Genomic DNA, 21,569 nt, shown 5'->3' on the forward strand with positions numbered 1-21,569 from the left:
CAAATAGTCACAATTTTACAAAAGCGAATCACAGCTTTCTTGATGCAGGATCTCTTGTAAAGTCATTTGTGAGGAACGGATTTGAAATCCTAAGTAAGACTAAGGCTGAGATCCTCTGATCACATTGGGTCCACGATACCCGACACAAACGAACCAGCCAGGAAATTCCAGCAATAGTCTTAAATCCTGTCACACTTTTTTTAAGAAAAGACAGCTGAATAACTAGTTTACAGGCAACAGGCTTTTAATTGCAATTAGAAAACACCATGTTCCGGTAGATGAAGTACAGTTCCCAGGGGCCATGGTGTCAGTGTGATTTATGACCAGTCCCACCAGTAATTTGGATGTGATTTTCAAATCTTGTAGATAAGGAACTCGGGACAGGTCGGACTAAGGAACTTCCACTATCTTGTAAAACAGTGAGATCATCCATCGAATGCCACAGTATTTTGTATCTGGCGTTGACACAACATCTGTGGTGAACGGGATCTCCCTTAAAACTTTACAGTGTCACATCACGATCGTGTCTTCTCAAATACACAGTATACAAGATGAGTCTCTTTAATGCTGCCATCCCTAGCTACTGCAATCATTCCCCTGTTACAAGAATTTCCACATCCCTGCAGACATACTTGGAACGGACAGGATTAAAACAAAGTCAGTGACTTTTCCATATGGTTTGAGACACTGATTCTTCACTAACTTTTAAAATTAGTTTTATATAAAAGATCCAAGGCACTAGCTAGTAAGAGTGAAAAAAAATCTGTTTAAATGCCTTTTAAAATGCAACATTTTAACCTCACTGGAAGATATAAACACCAATAGCAAACTTCTTATTTTTATATTCAAGAGCATTCATAAAGACAGATTTTAATAAAAAGTATTAATTTTAAGTACCAATACAACTTTGGAGCCAGCTTACAGGAGAAAAAGGAGAAGCCAACAAGCCAAGAACCACCTTGTTTCAAAAAATTTTTTCAGTAGCTAATTTAACCACAACACAATACTGTTAAGCTACAAACTCAAGACAAAGTAAAAGACTGTAAAAATACTCATTGGAAAAGGCTAAATCGAGAAAGAGATAGCAGAGCATTTCAAAAGATTATGACTTCTGTAAGTATTTCTGTCAAGAGAAGATGTTCTGTTCAGTGTATTTTTATCTCAAGCCAAATGAAAAAGCAGCTGGTAGTGCCAGTTATGCTTCTCGGAGGGGTGGGGAGGAGGGGGACACACTCAACATACTCGCACACTCCTCCCAGTAGGTCCTCAGCATTTGCTGTAACAACGTAGAAATTCAGACACCAGAAGCACTTACTCTGGGGGGTGGTGTGGGGGGGATCAACACCAGCATTTCATCCCTCTTCGTTAATTATAAGTTAAATTTGGGACATGCCAGAAAATGGTTATTCCCCTGCCCCCCAAAAAAGGGATTTCAACAACAAAAGACCACTGCTGCCAGCAATGAAGTGAAGCCAGACCTCAAGACTTACATTTCTCCATCTGATTTCTGCTGCAGGCAAAGTAAGGTCCTCAGGTGCTGCTTTGGCAGAGGCCACGAATGAGGACACAAGTACTTTACGGCAATTGATCGTTGTTTTCAAAGACAAATTCAGATTGACAACAAAGCAGCCCTTCTCACTCACATCTTTGAAATGTTTGTCATGAAAGGATAAGCCTCACTCCCTCCCATCTGATATACAAAAATCCAAGCCTGTTTTATATTTCCTAACAATACTCAAGTTTGTATTTTCTTCACAGGTAAACTAAACATTACCATTACAGAAGTGACATAAGCAATGAATGAAAAGTGACAGTAGGGAGAAAAACCACTGGTGGCAATAGGAAAGTAAGCAGCTCATCATTCCCTTTTTCGCCACCCAGAAATAATAACTCCAAACACTTTAAACCTCAAACTGATCGTTACAATTGGCAGTACAATTAATTTAATTTATTTATTAATTTTTAAAGAATGAAGGTGTCTGGTTTCTTCTAGCAGTCCGTATTTTTCTGGTTATTTTAAGATCTGATATGAGACTCCATTCCTAAACTGGATAATTATTTATAGTTATAACTCAATATTATATACATTCTCCTGCACTTTGTTCCAGGTGCTTAACTGATGCAGCAACAGGAAGATCACAAAAACCCAATAACCCCCAACAAAGAAAGAGAATCATATTCAGCAATTTTTAAGATTCTTTTGAAACTATGCTGTGCTAATACACTATGCTAATTGCTACCCATCAAATTTCTGTCAGAGGGAAAATTGGTTAAAAGCAATGCATGTCAAAAAAAGCCCAAACATGGCAGGGCTGACACTTAACCCTTTGGCAGAAGCCATGCTAACAAGTCAGTTACTAACCTGAAAGGGAATTATTTCAATTCCTTATACACAACTACATATATTAATAGAAAATAAATAAATAAGAACAAGCATTGTTTTTCTATGCCAATTTAATTAACAGAACACAAGGAAAATAAGTTCAAGTAAGGAATCTTTTTAAAACTATGAACAGGTAAACAGAGAGCTCTAGACTTTGCAGTAACACAGGGAGCGAGACTCCTAAATCTCTGCAGCAGTTGTTTTGCCACCAAGAGAAACCTTTAAACATATTCAAAGAGTTAGGCTGCAATTCAGTAAATCTTGAAACCACTGCAAACTACCTAGTGTACTCAGTCGAGGCATTTTAACTACGCCAAGAATTAAACTAGGCATTACACAGAACAATACCAAGTGATGTGTAACTTTTTAATTGAAACCAAAAAAGAATAATACCCAGGAAAGCGATAGTGGTTCACCACTGCAAGAAGATTGCTCTGTATCTTAATGTGCTACCCAAAGAAACGCTTCTCCTAACAAAGGAAGTATTATTACTTGTCCTCGTTATGTTTACTAAACTACATGAAAATATAGCAGCTACATACCAGACCAAGATCGTAAGCTGTAATATTCTTTCAAAAAATATACACCTGTCTGCAACATACCATAAAATCTGGTATCCCTCCCCTGCCTCCACCATTAAAAAGTGCTTTGATTATTTGATTTGTTTATTAAGAAGGTACCTTTTCCAGAGAGAGGGGGAGAGAGATGTTTGTGCATGCATGCATGTGAGTTATAGGCTATTCAGTTCTTACAGAGACTTTGGTAATCACATCACCAGCTCATATAAGGTGTTTGGCAGTTGCAAGAATTTCAGGGATCAGTACAAGTCAACATCCCAGCAGTCCAGCTCTGAACAGGGCCAGCATTCTTTTTAAACTAAATAGTTACTAAAGTCAAATGTTTGTTCAAACACCAAAACATCTGCAATTGGACAGTATATACCACGTGAGAACCCTTTAATAGGGCTACTTTTTATTAGTCACCATGAAAGTAAATTCTCAAGTAACAAAGAGTTAAGCAGCCAGGATTAAACACAGCCAAAGATAAAATCATTTTCATTAAAGCTTATCTCATGACACATTAGTATTCTGACTATATTTTTGTCTGAGTAAGTCCATGCAACTCCTCATAAAGGCAATGTAGTACTGGGTTAACTAGGCTGTTAAGAAACTAAAACAACAGAACAAATGAACAAGCAAAAACAAACTAAAAAGCCGTTTTATCGAGTAAAGGATTTTGAGCCCATGATTTTATTTTAAGCTTAAACGTGGCGTAGCTGTTTCTGATAAGCAGAGTACATGACTGCTGGTTAGCAAAGTCAAGTCAACTGCAGACAAATGTATTCACAATGCTTGCACTAATTATTAAAACTTCCTTCATACATGTGAACTGAAGAGGAATTTTTCCACCTAATGGGATCGCTTCAGTAGTGCTTCCATTACGACAGATTTCTAACAACCTGCCACAGAAGTTAATGCCAGGAAACTACAGGATCAGGCCAGACAAAGAGTGAAAACCTTCTGTATGAGCATCCACTGGAAGGTTCTCTGGAAACAGCAGTTCTGGAAAATGTTCTGCACACAAAACCCGATCCCAGTTTCTCTGTCATTTCTATGGGTTTTGAATCATATATTCCTTTAAGGCATGTTCTTTCTTTCACTCATTGCCTTGTAAAAGACTCATTAAAAAAAAAAACAAACAAGGAAAGAAGCACTGACTAAACTGATAAAACAATGATAGAGGCTGCATCCACAGCAAACAAAGGCTGAAAACTTGAGAACTGCAGTCTTCCAAGTTCTCTGTGATAACAGGAAGCAAAACGTTTTCTTGTACAAGTAAACAACATCCTGACTTCACGTTACCTACCCACGAGCAAGGAAATAAGAAAAACCTTCCTCACCAAGGGGACAGAGTTTTAACAACTGCTTTAATGCCTAACCCCGGACGAGGGAACCTCCTCAGCAAGTGGCTGAGGCAGGGGAAGTCTGGAAATCGCTACTCAGAGTTTGAAACAGAGGTGCCGAATCTTTTTCGACAAACCCCGCAAAATTAAAGGGCCGCGTTGGCTGGGGATGGGGATGGGGGGGGGAGCACCCCCAGCCCCCCCGGGCAGCCCCGCCGCGGCGGGGGTGGGCAGCGACCGAGAGCAAGTTTGGCTGGGGAGAAGGAAAGGGGACGGAGGAGGGAACATCGCCCCCCCGCCAGGCTTTACCCTCGCCTTCCCCATCCCCCCGGCCCCTTCCCTTTCTCCTGCCGCCTCCTCCCCGAGCCCTTTCTCCCTGCCTCCCCCCTCTCTCTGTTCTCTGCCTCCTTCTCTGCGTCCCCCTCGTCTGCCTCCGCTCTCGCCCCGCTGGGGGAGGAAGGAGGAGGCCCAGTGCACTCACCTCTCCTTCTCCTCCCCTCAGCTGTTTACCACTCAGGGCTCCTCTAGCCCACAGGGCGCCGCCATCTTGGCCCTGCCTCCCCCTCCCCCCCCATTCACAGGGCGCTTCTCCTCTCGAATCCCTCCGCCGCACAAACTAGTCCCACCCCTCTGCCTCACGCCCCCCTCGCCCCACGCCGCGCCGCTCCCTCACCGCCCCGCTCGTCTCTTCCCCCGTCAAGGGCCTTTCTCCCCGTGGGGGAGTCGGGGTGGAGTGACGGCCACCCGCTCTCCCGCGGCGGAGGTATCTCGTCGGGGGAGCGATGCGGCTCCGAAGAGGTCGCGTGATGCGGGAGGCGGTGCTGCGAGGCGCCCCGGGCGGCGGGCACGTCACGTCACGTCACGTCACGCGGGGCGGGGCGGCGCGGGGCGGGGCCGGGCGGCGACCGGTAAACAAGGCCCGGCCGGAGCGGCCCGGGGCTCGGCTCCCGGCCCGGGGCTCGGTTCCCCACCTGGGGCTCAGCTCCCCGCCTGCGGCCCCGTGCGCTGCCTCCTTCCCCTCCGCCCGCGCTGCTCAGCCGGCCGGGGCGCGGATCGGGACCCGCAGGCCCCGGCTCGGCCGCTCGGGACGGGCCGGCTGAGGCAGCCGCGCGGCGGCTCCGCGGGCGGCGTCGTCAGCCTGGGTGCAGGCTCCTGGCTGGAGGCGCTTTTTCAGTGCGTGAATGTGCCGAAAGCAAATAAAAAGCGAATAAAAGGGCAGGCCTGTGTGCCTGCCGCGCTGTGACTGCTGGAGGGAAGCTCCAGGGCAGGCACCCAAAATCTGATCCCTTCCTACTCGATGAACATGCAAAGCTCCTTTCAGTCTTCCTATTTCAGACCCCGTAGCACTTCATGCACACCAGGGACAAGGATTATTTTCTTTCTTTGCTGAAATACAGCAACTCTAGTACACACAACATTTCAGCCTTCCTTCATGATAGGGTTTATCTTTCCCTGTGGAAAAGCCAGAGTTTAGGAAAGAAGAACGGAAATTACCTCGGGGCAGGTTCTCCAGCCTTCGGTTTTGTGTGCCACACCAACAGGTCTTCCACTCGAACGTTTCAGTCCCCAGGGGCAGCTCGGTGGGGATGCGCCGCGGGCGCTTGGCAAGCTGCTGGGGTAACCCTTCAATCCGTACGAATTGTCCTCAGATGCCAGCAGGAATCACGGACATTAAATCTGAAAAGTAGAAACTAGAAGTAAGAAAATAAAAGCGGGTTAGAACCCTATCTGAGCCGTACCAGTTGATTTTTAACTTCTGCAGCATTAGTTGTAGAGTTTCACAGCTCCCATCCCCGCAGGGCCGGGACGGTTCCTTCACGCTCCACCTGCAATAGGTCATCCCGCTTCAGGAGGAGATGGAGTTGCTTGGAGCGAGCATGTTTTTGATCTAGTCCTGCCTCATGCATGGCAATTAATATTTATTGCAGTCTGGACTGAATGATGGCATTTTTTCTCCTGCTGTGCCGAAGACATGTTTATTTAATCCGCCACAGAAAAGAGTGGAAATTAGGATGAGCTTCAGAAAAAGCTGGAAGCAATTAGTCGTGTTATTTTACTGTGACTTAATTACCGTAACATTCAAATTGACAAAGAAAACATGGATGCTACGGGAGGGGTTTGCTGCCAGATTTGAAAGGGAAAATGACTGCATTAGAATGGACATGATGTGTTATAATTAACCTGTTTATTATTGCTGAGTTGTACATTTAATAATCTATTTACTTAGGATGCAATGGAGCATATGAGATATAGCAAGAACTCACGGTAATACACAAAATTAAAGTGTCCTCGGATGCAAGCGGAACTCGCTGCACATCCACCATTGCCCGTGTGGGTCAGGGCCAGGACAAGCTTATGTGAGCCCAACTAAGCCCTCTGCAGCTCTCCGTGCTCTGCTGACCCTGAAATAAGAAGAGAGAACAGGGAAAATTATATCAACAGGAAGAACATAAAATAAGAATGACCACACGGGGTCACCTCAAAGGTCCTTCTAGCCCAAAATGGATCTCCGGCACTCTGTTTTTTTAATTCAGCTTGTATGAATCGCCTTTTGATGGCGATTTCAGTGGAGAGGAGAGGTGATAAGTTTAACAGAAGCCGTAAACAGAAATCTAGGGAGGAGTAAGAACACAACAAGCCAAGATGATAGCTGGCTGCGCTCCCATCCTGCAACTGTTTGCTCCGTAGGAACTCCTGAAATAAAATACAGGGAGAAGGGGTGGGTGAGAGCTGACGCGGACACAGCAGTGTCCCCATCTCTCATCAGGCATTCTAGTGTAGTGGAATAGTAATAGTCATAAAAGAGAGAATCTGTGCCCGTTATCTGAGGGATCAGTTTGTATGCAGGTATATCTGGGCTTTGCGGGATGATGGCTACTGGGGGAAGCAGGACAGCTGCTACTGGGAGATGTAGTCATCCTCCTTCTCCAAAGGACTGTGCCCGGTGCTCTTTGGAGCACCTCTGAAATCAGCTAGCCAGTGAGGTTTTACTGAACATGCTATTAGATTTTTTGCACCACTAGTTTTCTGGAGTTATTTTTGTGTGGCTGACTTGCTTTTACTCTCTCTAGTTTGAGAGCCACATTCTGCAGCCCCTTGCACTTTATGTCAATGGGAAGTCTGTGCTCAGGGGTCCTGGCAGAAGCTGGCTCCAAAGTTTCATAAAATAACATCTCAGTCCTTTCAGCAGCTCGTCATTTTCCTGTTTTGTTTAATTCCTGTAACTGTCTTCATATGAAACCCTGAAGCTGCAGTGTACATTTTGGTTTTCTGTTACAATGCTTGTTTTTGTAGCGGGAAATGTAATCCTTCAAATGCCTGTGTTTAAGAGGATGCAAATCAGCTTGCCAGCACAATGCTTTGGGAACGTTTCTTTCATGCAAAACCCAGCTAGATAAATAAGGAGGGGAGGAGGGAGAGGGAAAAGGGATTGTTTGCTTCTATAAACAACAAGAATTAATTATGCTCGGTAAATGACAGATGGGTTAAGATCAAAATCTGAATCTTTCTCAATGTGGGTGAAATCTACACTTCTATCTCTGCGTTGCATCAGAACCCATTGCACAGCCTGTCCGGTGCTATGGGGCAATGACAGGGCGCGATGACAAGAGCTGTGACTTGTGGCTGTCCCGGCAGAGCGCGCTAGGGCCAGCACGCCTGGCACCACCGCCCGCCACGGCGGGATGCAAAATACCTCCGCTATGAATCTGAAGTGTCTCTGGACCACATCTGCTCCATCAGGGAAACACCAGCCTACCGCCGATCCTGGTGCAGGGCAGAAAAAGGGTTATTGCTTCCTGGTGCTCTCACCACCCTGAGCTGCAGTAGGAAAAGGGACCAAACCGAGTCCTGGTTTAATGCAACCGACTGTAGAAAAGAGTGAAATGTCTTTGAAAGCTCTCGGGGAGCAGAAAAACTCCATGATATAAAGGCATTTCTCTGATGATGAGATCCTAGTACTTGGCACTCAACAGCTGCGTGCATGCTTATATCCATCTTAAATTATAAACTTCTCGGAAGGCAGCCCTGCTGTCCCAGTGCCAGCCATGCACAGAGCGTGCCGTAGGTGTGAGAAGGGATGACCGAGGGCACATGGAGCTCATGCCACTGGGCGCTTGCACAGTCGGGAAGCTTGTGATAATCAGAGAACAGGTGAAATCAAGGAATCGCTTCAATCACTTCCCCCCCAGGCATTTGGGGAGATGAGCTCTCCTTGTTTGTCCCCAAATAAGCATTGTGGCCAAGGATTCTTGCAAGAAAATCACTGCTCTCCAGCTCCTGTTCCCACCTCTACTAGAGAAGAACCGGGTGGTCTGAGAAAAGTCACTCTGCCTCTGCTTCATTCTCCCTCCTTCCGCCCTGCCGTTGCAGGGGGGTTTGGCAGTCGGTTATTTCACATTTGCAAACCCATTTTCAAACCTTTTTGAAAGCAAGTGATAGAAGTGCAAATTCTTATTATTGCTCTTGAAGAGCTTTTTGCAAAGATGCTTGTTAATGAGCTTGCTTAATGAGCTTTCTTAAATCTATATTTATATCCTATATACAGCTGTATATAGATAGAGCAATGCCTAAAATACGTATGGATTGCACACACATATGCCTAGGAAAATGAAGGCTGACTAACACGCATCTTTTTCAGTTATTACTGTGCAAGTATTTATTCCTTTTTCCTTGGAAATTGGAGAGATAAAAGATCCATTCTGGAATAAAATAATTTTGTGCATATGTGCTAGATGGTTTTGTTTATGAGACTGAAGTATGTGAGTGTGTGTATGTGAGACAGATGGTGTGTCTGTTTGTGAAAGATATGATGCGTGGATGAATGTGTGTAAAAATACAGGTTTCTTAAGAGCTATTCTGTCTTTTTTTTTTTTTTTTGAAAGAAAAGGGAAAATAACAAATGCCTGCTTGGTACGTTATTTCACCGTGTCATGCTCTTTGTCAATATGACAGAGGAGTGTTCTGCAGAAGGCGAAGCTGCCCCAGAAAGCGAAGGGTGCTGCCCCCAGGGTTTCGAGCTGGGCATCGTGAATTCTCTTCAAGTTTTCAAAGTCCTGGAAAGTTTTGATAAGCAAATACTTTCTGGGCTCTGCTTCTCTATTGGCTGTTTCTTCACCGCCAGATTTTGACACAAATAATCTGATTGAAAAATCAGGGAGGGGAACAGGGGCAAAAAAACAGAGAGAGAAAAAAGGAGAAGTATCTATTTCAGCAGACTGCGACTAAGTGAAAAGGTGGAAGAGGAATCCAGAGAGAAGACGACGTCTCGCTTGTCTGGGGGGATTTCAAGGCGAATCCAGTAAAGCGAAGTCCCCCAAACAGGTGATTTATTTATTCTTTTAATCACTTTTAATTTCATTGTTTTTCTCATTTCTCTGATATGTTTTTCTAAGCTTTTTCTTCTTCTTTGCCTTTGTTTGCAAATATGTAACATATTCCACTGCGTAAGTCACTTGTCCTCAGGATTCCTTTATAATAATGGCTCACTTAAATGAGTCAAACCTTTTAAAATTATATTTCATATACTTCACTCTCACAGGTGAAAATGGTAACAGTAGAACAAAATATAAACGATGTGACAATGGTCTCAGGTACCTGCGTCCCAGCAAGCTCCATGCAGTAGGAACAGTTTCCAGATGCAGACTTTTGTACTTAAGCATTGAGGAGAGGGTGGACTATATTTTTCCTTTTAATTGCTCTTTTACAGGGCCAGACCTTTAAATTCAGAAAACAGCACACCTCTGCTGACATCAATTAATCTATGCCAATTTTGCTAGATGAGAATTCAGTCTCTCCTGTTCAGGATTTTTGCTTCAAATCTATCTTTTACTTTATTATTTTTCCATCCTTTCTAAGTATATGCTGATTAGTGTAACAATTTTTAGCATATGGAATTAGCTATTTATAGATGCTCCGCATATACCACCAGATTGATTCAATACATTAAGCAGGAAAACAAATGATTTGCAAGTTCACACAGTAAGTGCATCTATACGTTAAGGGGATATAGAATTTGTTAGATTGCACTGTGTAAGTCTGTTTATCCATGGAAGCCTAAGGCAAAGTTTGTTAAAGCCAGTGGCATTCCCAACATCACTAGGAGCTAAATGAGGTTTCTAAAGAACAAATGCTGCAATTATATTCTAAACATTTTTTCTAGATACTACAGATGTACAAATATTTCTGTTCCACTTCTTGGACAAAGTTTCCACCATAATTTGCTGCCCCTGCCCTAGTGTCCATTTACCACAGGAATTAAAAATGTTCTGCTCATTTTTCCACTGAAAAAGCCGCATTCAAATTACTTGCCCCAAGTACATTTGATTTTGCAAGGGTGGACTGGTGAAGACATGATTAATTTTGCTGTAAAGAACTGAAATTCTTTTTGAATATGACTTTATATTTAAAGAGTCAGCGGTCCATAAAACCTCTTATTTTATTTGGGCTCTTAAAAATTTCAGACACAGGTTGTGTCCTGTTTTGTGCTTGTTTCTTCAAAAATGTAGTCTTCTGAAAGACAAACTATTCTTTAGTTTTGGAAGTTTCACCTTTGCCAGACAGAACAGAAAAAAGCAATATTAAGATTTAAATATAAATTAAGCAATGGGAAGGAAATAAGCCTCTTTTAGCCTAAAACTTTACACTCATCGACTTATACGAAGACATGTATCAATTGTAAGTTAAAATTCAGTATTTCCACTGAGTGTAGTAGGAAAAAGGGTTTCATCACTACGATTAACCTTGTAAATTTGAAAACAGGATTCCCTGAATTTAGAGGAAAATGAAAGTGAGCTTTAGAATGGAACTTACGCTGCAAACCAGGTTCCTGATTCAGCGTGGCACAGTCCTGCAAACACCTGATCCCCAGGATGGTGTTTTGTGTTACGAATCACCTCACTGAAGGAACCAGAGAGAACAGCTCCGTAATCCCATTCAGTGAGAATATGAGTGTCTTCTAAATTATATCAGAGGGCCCAATCCTGTATTTTGGGGTACTGGGCTTCATGAGGAACATAGGATCAAGTGAAATTAAGATCCCAAAGTCAGAAAACACCGCCTAAAAAAACCACCTTTTAATTTGGTTCTTGCACTATCTCCAGTGTTTCAGTATTACATTCCAGTTTTACATGTGGTACTCTGCAAAATCACCAGAGAGCATCACTGAGGATGAGGGAACTTTGAGTTTGAACATAGGAGGGGAACACGCAAATGCTGGGTTGCTTTCAGAGCTGCCTGGGGAATTTATAACTGGTAAAAGAAGTCCTTCTAAGGTGCTTCAAGTTAGGTACCCAAAATAGCAAAGCAAGTCCTTTTGGCTGTCTTTTCCTCGGGGCAGATTAGTACAACATTTTTGTACAGCTACATGAACGGCAAACAAATAAGAATGTCAATTTTAGCCGGCTACTGATTTTATATCCTGTATTGAATGCAAAAAAATGCCATGCCACTTCCATTTGGGTAGCACTCCTGCCCAAGCCATGAACTCCCTTGTGCACTTGCCAGTCAAGGTAGAAACTGCTGCCACAGGGGCTGGCAAGAACAGGCTCCATAAAAATAAAGTTTAATTTTTCGGAAAAGGTTGAAGCTAAATTCTGTTGGAAGCTTCGATGACTTTAAGATGTAGCGGGGTCTGTTGTCCGTAGCACTGCTTTCCCTGTGAAATACAGTTAGCCATTACTAGCAGCTGATCACTTGCTACTGATGATCTTGAGTTTCAAGGAGAGATTGTATTTTTTCTCTCACAATCTGTGCTTCTAGCTTTCCTCTAACCCAGCTGTGTGAATCACAAAGACAGTCCAATGCAGTTGTTAATTAACTATGCTTTGGGCTCCCAGTTCCTGTTTTCTCTGTAAAATGGGGTGGGGGAAGGTGACTTCCTTTTGTAACGTTCAGTGGTGCATTGAAGATTGTTGTGCTCGGCAGAGGCCCTTATCAGCAGTCAAGATACTGGACCAAATTTGACTTTTACATATGCTGGGGCAAACACATCCAGAAAATCCCGTTGATTCATGGGCATCTACTTTCAACCACCATCAGAACAGAACTTAGTGCCTTCGTGTACTTAGCGTATGGGTACTACCATAAAACACTGCAAGATTGCTTATGCCACCCATCTCCAGTCCGCTACCTTACCCGGCTAAGCTGTCCGGCTAATGCCTTGGGGGCCTCTGGCCGGTGGGCAGTGACTCCTCCAGCAGGCACTGCTGGGTGCGTGCTTTCACCCTGCATTCAGAGTTGCCCGCTGCCAGAGCCTCTTCCTCCACTCTGCAGGAAGCCCAGGGCAATTAATTGGTTAATTCAGGCAGAGAAATCAGATGTCTAAAGCTTGCTGGTATGAATACCGTCCATTGTGGACACAGTCCTGCCCCACCACATGGGAAAACCCCTTCGCCATGAGTGGAAATTCCATGTATAAAGGGTTTGTGGCAGGACTCTAACTTGGGGCACGTCTGTATCGTAGAGCGCGGCTCCGTGCACAGATACCCCATCGGGGACTGACCAAGAGCAGTGAGACCCTCTGAGCTGAGCACTTCTGCTGGGACGCGAGGTGCACAGGCCAAGCAGAGCACACTGCAAGAAGGGTTATGCCCGTCGCAGAACATGCCCGTGTTTGTATCGAGCTGGAGGTATTTCTGTGCACGCAGCCTTTTGCCAGGCAGAGAGACACTTTACAATACCTAGAAAGAACCTCATTAGAGAGTTACAGAAGAGTAAATACAGCAATGTACTTCAGCGTCCCTTCCCTCAAGGGCACACTTATGGTTCATTCTCAGTACTGTTTTGTCCTCTTTCTAAAATTAAATTAACAAATCTACTCTTGGCCTCGGTTTTCTCTTATTCATCTCAAGTTACATGCAAATTTCTTGGAAAAAGATGAAGAAAAACAGGTGAGTCATTTCAGAAGAAAAAATGGCTAGAGACACCAAGAGTTATCCCTGAAGGCATAGAAGAAACAGTGGGAATCCTGGACCAGATTTACAAAAACAGCTATAACTGCATTTCCAAAGGCAGCTGGGCTGCTGAGCCCGGGACTCTCACCAACAACAGCGGGTTTGGCGATCCACCTGTCCACAGCAGACCTCACTGCACGAATCCCACGCTACACATACCTGCCGCCGCAGGCACCTCTGTAAATCTGGCCCTTGGACCTTTAAACAAAACACCACTGGGCTATGTAATTACATTTAGCACGTACAGGTAGTGCGGGCGCTTCTCAACCCAAGGGAGCAGACCTTTTCCATCCCTGGCTGTTTGGGATTCCAGGAGCCCACACTGCTCTGTCCTGACTTACGCAGACGTTTCAGGTCATTCCTACTTAACAGGAGCAAACTTCGTTCTTTTTTAGTAAATAAGTAGGCTAAGCTTCAACTGCTCTCAGGAAAAACACTGACTTAATAATACACTTTCCCATCAACAGAGAGCCAGGACTTACTGCTGACTTTTCATATAAAATATAGCAAGATTTGCTTTTAGTGCTACTAGCCCAAACAATTACAAGGGAAAATGCAAATACCTATGCAAATAAGGCACCAGCTGATATTGCCGTACACAGCATCGAGCCTGTTGTCGTACTGCCTACAGGAGGACAGTTACTAGCCATGGGGAGTGGGCACAGGGCGGGCTGGGTTCTGGGTAGTAAAGATAACACATGCATTGCAAGAGAATTTTGTATGATTAAATTTCAGCCTTTTATGTTTGTTCCTAACCCATCGTTTCAACGGTCTGTGATATTTGAGTCAGATCCAAAAGGTAACCTCTCTCACCCAGCGCTTCTGCTCTGCCTCTGCTTGACTGTTGTTTGCCAGCCAGAATACAAAATACTCAAGCTACGGCCAACAAGAAGGAAACCCACCACACATCATGGCTGCGGGGATTTTCCACTGCGTCTCTCCTATTATTGATGCTGTTCCTATAATTATTATTTGTGTAGCAGTTTCACAGAGGAGCCCATGTCATGGCTTGGGACTGCGCTCTTCTAGGTGTGGTACAAAGGCTAAGACAGACCCTTTCTCAAAGGGGTGGTCTCCAACCTGTGGTCCCCACTGCATCCTCCCAGGGAGGGTAAGGTCAGAGATGCACCTGTAGCCAGAGCAGAGAGCTACAAAAGAGAGATTCTGGGTTCTGATGTATCCTTGCCACAGAAACAGTTTTGGTCTGTAACACAGCGCTCAGTTTAAGCATGCCTGTATTTCTCCACCTGCAATGCAAAGACAGCAGTAATCCTTTGCCTCAACCTAGGGGCAGATTATGAAGTGTAATTTTTATGGGGGGTACTGTAATCTGCAATCCCATCTTCAATCTGCAGTCCCATCTCTATATTCAGTGACAGAGGCTATCTGGCAGTAAGTCATTTTGCTTAGCCCCCTCCACAGCTATGTGTTTTCTGCAGAGTTGAGATCCATCAAGCACCTAAACCCAAGCAAACACTCCCTGCTCTTCAACTGAGCAGAGACCTTTGAGATGAACTCTCTGTCTCCCCAGTAGAAGGGTTTTAATTCTCATCCCTGCCGCATACGGAGCTGATGTGGTGGCGAACAAATGAGAAATTACCCCCCAAACCACAGAGATTTACCTGCCGTTATTCTGTGTTTCTGCCCAGGCAGTGAATGGAAAATGCCACGTTCCTTTTTGGTGAAGAGCAAAAAGGCTCATACCTATCATCAACACCGCTTTGTGGAAGATGACCTGCCTATACTCACGTGGGATCCAATAACCTCTCCCTTCACTGGTGAGTCAATCCATCCACTGGGCTTGTAAGAATGCACCAAGGCAAATCAATAATTGAGTAGGCAAGCTAAGGGAGTAGGATGAGTGAGCTAAAGAAAAACTAAGGGCTTCCACACAGGAATGTCAGTCTAAGGAAAAGCTGATCCCCCACTAGGTGCCCTCTGTCTCTAGGCCAAATCCACACTGTCCCACTGAAACCGAATTTAGATCTTCCCTTTGTTTCCTGCTGGGTTGCTGGGGAGATTTGAGATATGATTGCTGTGTGGAGTTGGTGACTTTTGGGAAAGGTGGCCAACTCTAGGCAACTAACAGTTGGGAGAAGAGCTTGCACTTGCTTGTCAGTCTTCTACAAACTCACAGCTCTGCCACCTTGATCTCCAGCTTGCTATGTTCACTGTCCACATTCTCTCTGGACCCACCTCCTCTCTACCCCAGTGTGTTACCACCTCCTCCCGATGATTTGCAAGGAAGGTTACAGCTAGAGTGAGAAGATACTAGTGATACCCTAACACTGACTGTGAAAGGAGTCGTACACACTCACCAGCGAAGGGCTGGCTGCTATATGCTATGTTAACACAAACCAACACTGCTTCTGTCTGTGCCTGCTGTCCTCCCTCTGCTCCTGTTCACGCTCTCCCACAGCCATCCACGCAGTGGCAGGGCCGCGGCAATTATCTTCTTCCTTCAGGCACCATTCAAATTTTCTTTATTCAAATCTAGGATCAACTTACCCTTTGTTCTAGCCCTGGCTATCAAATTAGAGTCCAGCCCTGTGATGAGTTTGATAAAAAGGAAAGGAGGGGACATTTTAATTTCAATTCCTGCCATCAGCCTTTGGCCATTTGTTGTCTCTCTGGCGCACAAGAGGGTTTGGACGACAGATGAATATTGTCCTTCAGCAGCCCAGTCCCATCTCCAGCACATGTATTGAAGCGCTGTCCATTTTAGATTCTTACTATAAAGCCTACTTCTAAGAAGTGCTGGTTGGTCTCTTTAAGGGCTGGGACAAGCATGGAGAAATGGGAGTGTGGGTAGGAGGAGGTGAGGCTCTGTGGTCACCTTTGCAACTGCGTAAGCAGTTACCTCCCCTCTCTGCTTCCCTTCTTGGCTGTCCATAAATTCAGGTTAACAATACCAAACTCTCTTAGGAGATGGGCGGGGAGGTTAATAAGTTAGTGATTGTTAGTTACCCACACAAATGAAAATGGTTCTAAATAGGGAAATGATTCTTACAGACACGCGGCCTTCTAGGGTTAATTTTCTCTAACTATATAGGGTATGAAGTGTCCTATCATTTCTTCCTGCCCCCCTCTACCTTGCCTATCTCATCCTGCTTGGAATTTCCCTTTGTCAGCAATGGACAGACCTTGATTGCCGTGCTGATTGCACCACTCTGCACTTAGTCAGGGAACTGAGCATGGGCTCATGTATCCAAGCATGAGTTCATACATAAGCACAAAACCCACCTTAACAGACTCTTCTCTTAACAGCTTGAATAAACTAACTGTGACTCCACTGTGTGATTACAGCCACAGAGGACAAGACACCGGAGGACATCAAGAAACAGGACCTAGAATGCGTGGTTCCAAAACAAGAAAAGGACCCATCTGAACTGAAAGAAGAAGGTGTCCCTGTCCAGTACCTGAGCAGGATGGTGCCAGGCCCTTCAGCTCAAGGTCTGCTACCCAAGACCACAATTGCAAAAGAGGTCAGGGCTGGGCTGGCTTTTGGAGCCCCTACGACTGAGTCCAGATTTTCAGTAAATGGCAGCTCTTATTTTGACATCAGTGGTCAAACTTGTCCCAGGCAGAGTGCATCAAGAGCATTCTGTGTTTCCCTTTACAATTCTGGTCTAGATCAGCATCTCCCTGAAGGATGACGCTATGATTCCCAATGAGTGGGCCTCCAAATCTCAAGGACTAATGCAATTTCGTGCTCTGTGGGTCAAGGGGGGTGGCCACATGGTACTTGTTCAAACACCACATGAAGCAGGGCTAGTAGGGGGAGTTAATATCCCCTTAGCATCCCCTCTCCCCTAAAATTTCCTCAGACTGAAATCAAAGTCATAATAAGAACTTTGTATGGGGATCAGGATTTGAATCAAAGAAGGAAGAGTTACCAACTGCAACTCCCAAGGTCAGGCAGGACATTAAATGGGGGAATGGTACCTGGGGAGCTTTTTTTACTGGTGCCGAGCTGCAGGCAACGGCATGACACTCACTTCTCCCTCTCCTTTGCAAACTCAGAGATGACCGTCCCAGGTCTGCAGATCAAAGACTGCATTAACGCGACAAGCACACCTACCTTCTACAAAACCGGCTTTTCTTGGGATGCTTTCCATTTGCCATACAGCTACCGACAGATGTCTTCCACCATGCAGTCAGCCCTCTTGGAGCACCCAGTTAGCCTGTACGGAAGCCACCTCCTGCCAAGCGCCGAGCCCCCTCTGGATTACAGCGTGCATTACTCCTCGGACATGGAGACCTACCACTGTGTGAAGTGCAACAAGGTGTGGCACAGGAGAACCTCAGGGATGGGGAGGGCCTGGAGTGATTTTCATTGCATGCATCAGTGTTTCAATGGGTTACACCAAAGTGCAATGCATGCGGCTCAAAATGGGTACCTACTTGTTCTCCTGACTGGGGACAAGGGCGCTAGGAACGATGCTATTCCCATGGCTCACGAGAGGGAAGAATCAAATAAAGTGAAGGAATCGAAAACAGAGACGGAGACACAGCTGCCTCATGTTGAAAAATCACTGGCATTTTGTTTTACAGGTATTCTCCACTCCCCATGGACTGGAGGTCCATGTCCGAAGGTCTCATAGTGGGATTCGTCCCTTTGCTTGTGAAGTATGTGGAAAAACCTTTGGACACGCTGTAAGCCTGGAGCAGCACACCAATATTCACTCCCAGGTGGGTAGCATGTTTCTAGAGAACCAGCTCTCCAGAGCTCACAAGTGCTTGGACTTTAGCTGTTGCTTACTCCATTATCAAGGAAGTGGCATTTCGCAGGTTACAAATGTGATGGCTTTCCTGTAGCACCCAGTAACAATGATAGGAACTCTGAAGACCATAGATCTTGGTCTCGCAAATCTCAGACTACCCTTGAGAATTCCTCAGATGGAAGGGGAGGATCGTTGCTACTGGTTCTTCTGTGCCTTGCCTCCTCCTTAAGGGCACAGGAGTTTGGATCACAAGTTGTAATCCATTTCCATAAGTAACCCTCCACACATTCTCTTTGTACTGCACCTAGCATATCAGTCCATGAGCCGAGGAGATTTGCTTATCAAATCTACTGTTCTCAACACTCTTAGCACTCTTCAAGCTCTGTCACATGTCTTGCAGCCACAGACATCCCATGATTTTCTTTCCCTAACAGGAAAGGAGCTTTGAGTGCAAGATGTGTGGGAAGACATTCAAACGTTCCTCCACCCTCTCCACTCATCTGCTGATCCATTCAGACACACGGCCCTATCCCTGCCAATACTGTGGCAAGCGCTTCCACCAGAAGTCGGATATGAAGAAACACACTTACATCCACACCGGTGAGAAACAAAATATTCCCCATAAGCAAATGCAAATTAGAGTCCATCATGTTGACACACATATATAGTCCCCAGACACAGAGATATTGGACTGGGGATAAGTGTCCAAAGGCACTGGGAAGTCATTCTTCCCTGTGTGGTAAGACAGCAGAAGGTCTAAGCATCACTGAGATGCGTGTCCCCTTCTGTGTGACAAGGAGGTGGTTATCAACCAGCCGCCAGTGCATGTCATGGTGGTACCCAGCCCTGGATGCAGACAGGGCGTGGGCCACGCAGCTGGGGAGGACTGCCTCTGGTTCTTCTCATCCTCTGGTGCTGGATCAGAGTGCAGATGCATTAGCAGGACAGCTGGGCTGGCAGCACCCTGATGCCCAAGCATACCAATCAGGTCTGAGTCTGCTAAAGGGCATTTCTGCCTCCCTTCTCTCATCTGCCAAAATGTTCCTTACCATTTTCTCTGCCCTGCAGGGGAGAAGCCCCACAAATGCCAGGTATGCGGCAAAGCCTTCAGCCAGAGCTCCAACCTCATCACTCACAGCCGCAAGCACACCGGCTTCAAGCCCTTCAGCTGTGAGCTCTGTGCCAAGGGCTTCCAGCGCAAGGTGGATCTACGGAGGCACCGAGAGACCCAACACAGTCTCAAGTAAGGGATGGCTCCAGGTCTTTGCTGGAGCTCCCACTGCCAGTGCATGCACCAGGGAAGAAGACTCTCCCCAGCATCTCCATCCAGTGTGGGGCTGCCCACCTCATAAAGCTCGTATAGCTTCCTACGTTCCCCTGGGGACTGGCAAAGTCATGTCACGTTGGCTTTGATGTTCTGTCATCCCAGGGCCTTGCACATCCCAGTAGGTGACAAAGAAACCTGTGGGACCTCTCACTTTTCAATTACAACAGGTACCAGCCCAGATCTGACATCACCTGCTCAAGTGCAAATCCAGAGGAATTCCTCCAAGGTCACTATTACTCTGGATTTATACCACATGCAGAATTCATTTCATCAGACTGACCAGTAGTGAGGTGGGAACTCCTGGAGTAGTGGCAGCAACAATCTGTGCCAAGCTAGTGCCATAACCATATGCTGCTTTGATGGTTAGGAAGATAAGGCTGGGGCATGCAAATAGATTGTATTCAGTGAGCTGTGTTCAACCTGGACAGGGCTTCTGCAGAGACTTGCCCAGGTCATAAATTCTGGTAACATCTAAAGTCATTTTCTTTCAGCGGTGCATTTACTGTGATCAAATGACAAGTTAACTGTGTTGTATTTTTAGCTTGGAGTGGGAGGAAAATACTGAAGAAACAGCTCCTATCCCTAGCTGATAGCAGGGGTCTCTAAATGCATTCCTCTTACACGCCATGCTGCAAAGATCCCTGGGTTAGTGGCAGCCAGCGAGCTGCAGCAAGGGCCATGTCACCACGCTAGGCATCAGCTAATAAGCCCCATGTCTCAGTACCGTGTGAGAGCGCCTGGCTGCTCTCGGAATCCAGGCTGGTATGTCCCACAATATTTCACTACATGCTGGACATACTGGTTTAGAGCTGTCCTGGGCAATCCCGTGTCACTGCATGGCCAGGAATGGCGCTGGATATCAATGTCAAGGGCCAGACCTCTGCTTTCCAGCCACACTTAAAGGAGGAAGTGACCGAGCCCGTAGACATTGCCATAGCATGCAAGTCCCTTACAAATATTACACAAAGAGCAGTGTTATTTCCTCCTCCTTCTTCCAGGTCTAGGGTTTGAAGCAAAGCACTGAAAGAGCCAGTTCCCCTCCAAGCTCTGCTACCTTCTCACTACATAACCTTTGGCAAGTCACTGCACTGGGCTTTTATTTCTCCACCCCTCCTGGGGATGTGGAGTCATTCACTCAGGTTTGTAGAGTCCCTTATGTTCTTAACAGGAAGGACAAAGTATTATTATAGCATTAAAAAGACAAGTGCTTTCAGTTAAGCAGGGCATTGTAGCAGCACACAGCCCACTCCATAACTACAGCCCTGAACGCATGGCCTTGGACAACGACGCCAGTGGGAAGCAGCCTGGAGAACAGGCTGTGGCACTAGCCATTTCATGCCAAATGCTTACGAAGGAAGGCTGCCATCATGGGCAAAGAAGAAACGGTCCAAGTGGGAAATTCATTTATTGCCAGGAGAGAAGAGGTCTGTCCTGCCCTCAGTTACACTGCTCTAAATCCAAAGCCATTCTCCTGATGAAGACCTAAAACGTACTCACCCCTGGTTTATGCTGTGCCTAAGCTGTTAGTCATTGATATGCATTCTGGAAGCTCAAAACAGAGTCTGTACCCCTGGCTTTACTTGTACACTGTAAATATGTATTTATACTTATTCTAATGTATATTTTTATTGCACTATACCAGACAGTGACAACATGTACAGGCCTGCTGGGATTTATCTGATAAATCTGTTCCCTCTCAGTAACTGGGCTAACACACTGTATTTCATGTTAAAAACATCCATTTCAAGAAAGGCTCGTACTTGGCTCTGGAGATGCAGATGGTGGGGATGGAGGGGAAAAGGAGCAGGGACAGAGCACAGCATTGCCCCATACAGTTCGAGTAGAAATAAAGATGGAAATTCATGTGCAGAACAGGGCTCCCAAACTTAGACATGAAAGAAGATGAATTTGGGGAGCAGGGGCCTATTGACTGCAGAACAGCGACGAACAACGCTCAGGGCCTGCATCAGGGGACATTCATCTTCAGCGACAGACTTGTGCAGAGCCCCAGGCAGGCAGCAAGTCAGCTCTCCGGAGCAAGAGGGCTGCGCAGCTACAACCACATCAGATGACACGGGATCGTCTGCCCAGCAGACGGTGTTATCGAAGCCCCCGCTAAAACTCTGCTGTCCTTTCCTGGGTCATGCCAGAACCTGGCCAGGGCAGGGACTCCAGGGGAGGCGTACAACATGCAACAGAACTGAGCCTAGGGAACTGGTCCCCAGGTCCTGACCATGACACCAGGCGCACACACGTGTGAACGCTCTCACACATGTACGCA

At 45.8% G+C, this 21,569-nt stretch overlaps 2 protein-coding genes across 11 annotated transcripts in view; one reads left to right on the forward strand and one right to left on the reverse strand.

The window, feature by feature from the left end:
- The window catches only part of TSC1 (TSC complex subunit 1), a 53,023-nt gene that overhangs the window by 22,611 nt on the left and 8,843 nt on the right, over nucleotides 1-21,569 (reverse strand). For 4 of the 9 annotated variants that reach the window (XM_087752895.1, XM_087752892.1, XM_087752896.1 and 1 more), the window contains 2 exons: nucleotides 6,551-6,688; nucleotides 5,781-5,963 (listed from right to left, as the gene is read on the reverse strand). The gene's annotated coding sequence lies outside the window, so the exon portion shown is untranslated. Of the gene's footprint in view, nucleotides 1-4,767; nucleotides 4,860-4,959; nucleotides 5,122-5,780; nucleotides 5,964-6,550; nucleotides 6,689-21,569 lie in introns of those variants that run through there. The other 5 variants (XM_009476976.2, XM_087752898.1, XM_087752900.1 and 2 more) reach the window with 4 other exon arrangements.
- GFI1B (growth factor independent 1B transcriptional repressor) lies at nucleotides 9,451-21,152 on the forward strand. Of its 2 annotated transcripts, none has more exons than XM_087752908.1 (7): nucleotides 9,451-9,608; nucleotides 14,887-15,015; nucleotides 16,544-16,690; nucleotides 17,261-17,523; nucleotides 17,792-17,929; nucleotides 18,396-18,561; nucleotides 19,030-21,152. In XM_087752908.1, exons 2-7 carry the CDS (start codon nucleotides 14,901-14,903, stop codon nucleotides 19,206-19,208), a joined length of 1,008 nt encoding a protein of 335 aa, XP_087609034.1. In that variant the 5' UTR covers nucleotides 9,451-9,608; nucleotides 14,887-14,900; the 3' UTR covers nucleotides 19,209-21,152. The 2 variants fall into 2 exon arrangements, with proteins under 2 accessions (XP_087609034.1, XP_009475253.1); XM_009476978.2 differs by having other exon boundaries at nucleotides 9,482-9,608; nucleotides 14,891-15,015.

This window comes from Nipponia nippon, unplaced genomic scaffold (assembly GCF_047370975.1).
Source record: "Nipponia nippon isolate SJK-2023a ecotype South Korea unplaced genomic scaffold, ASM4737097v1 scaffold_16, whole genome shotgun sequence".
NCBI classification, from domain to species: domain Eukaryota; kingdom Metazoa; phylum Chordata; class Aves; order Pelecaniformes; family Threskiornithidae; genus Nipponia; species Nipponia nippon.

Coding starts and splice junctions, on each gene's coding strand:
- GFI1B (XM_087752908.1), top strand. CDS start 14,901: ATGCCACGTTCCTTTTTGGTGAAGAGCAAAAAGGCTCATACCTATCAT. Junction 17,524..17,791: donor ACTGTGTGAAGTGCAACAAG/GTGTGGCACAGG, acceptor TTTGTTTTACAG/GTATTCTCCACTCCCCATGG. Junction 18,562..19,029: donor ACACACTTACATCCACACCG/GTGAGAAACAAA, acceptor TCTGCCCTGCAG/GGGAGAAGCCCCACAAATGC.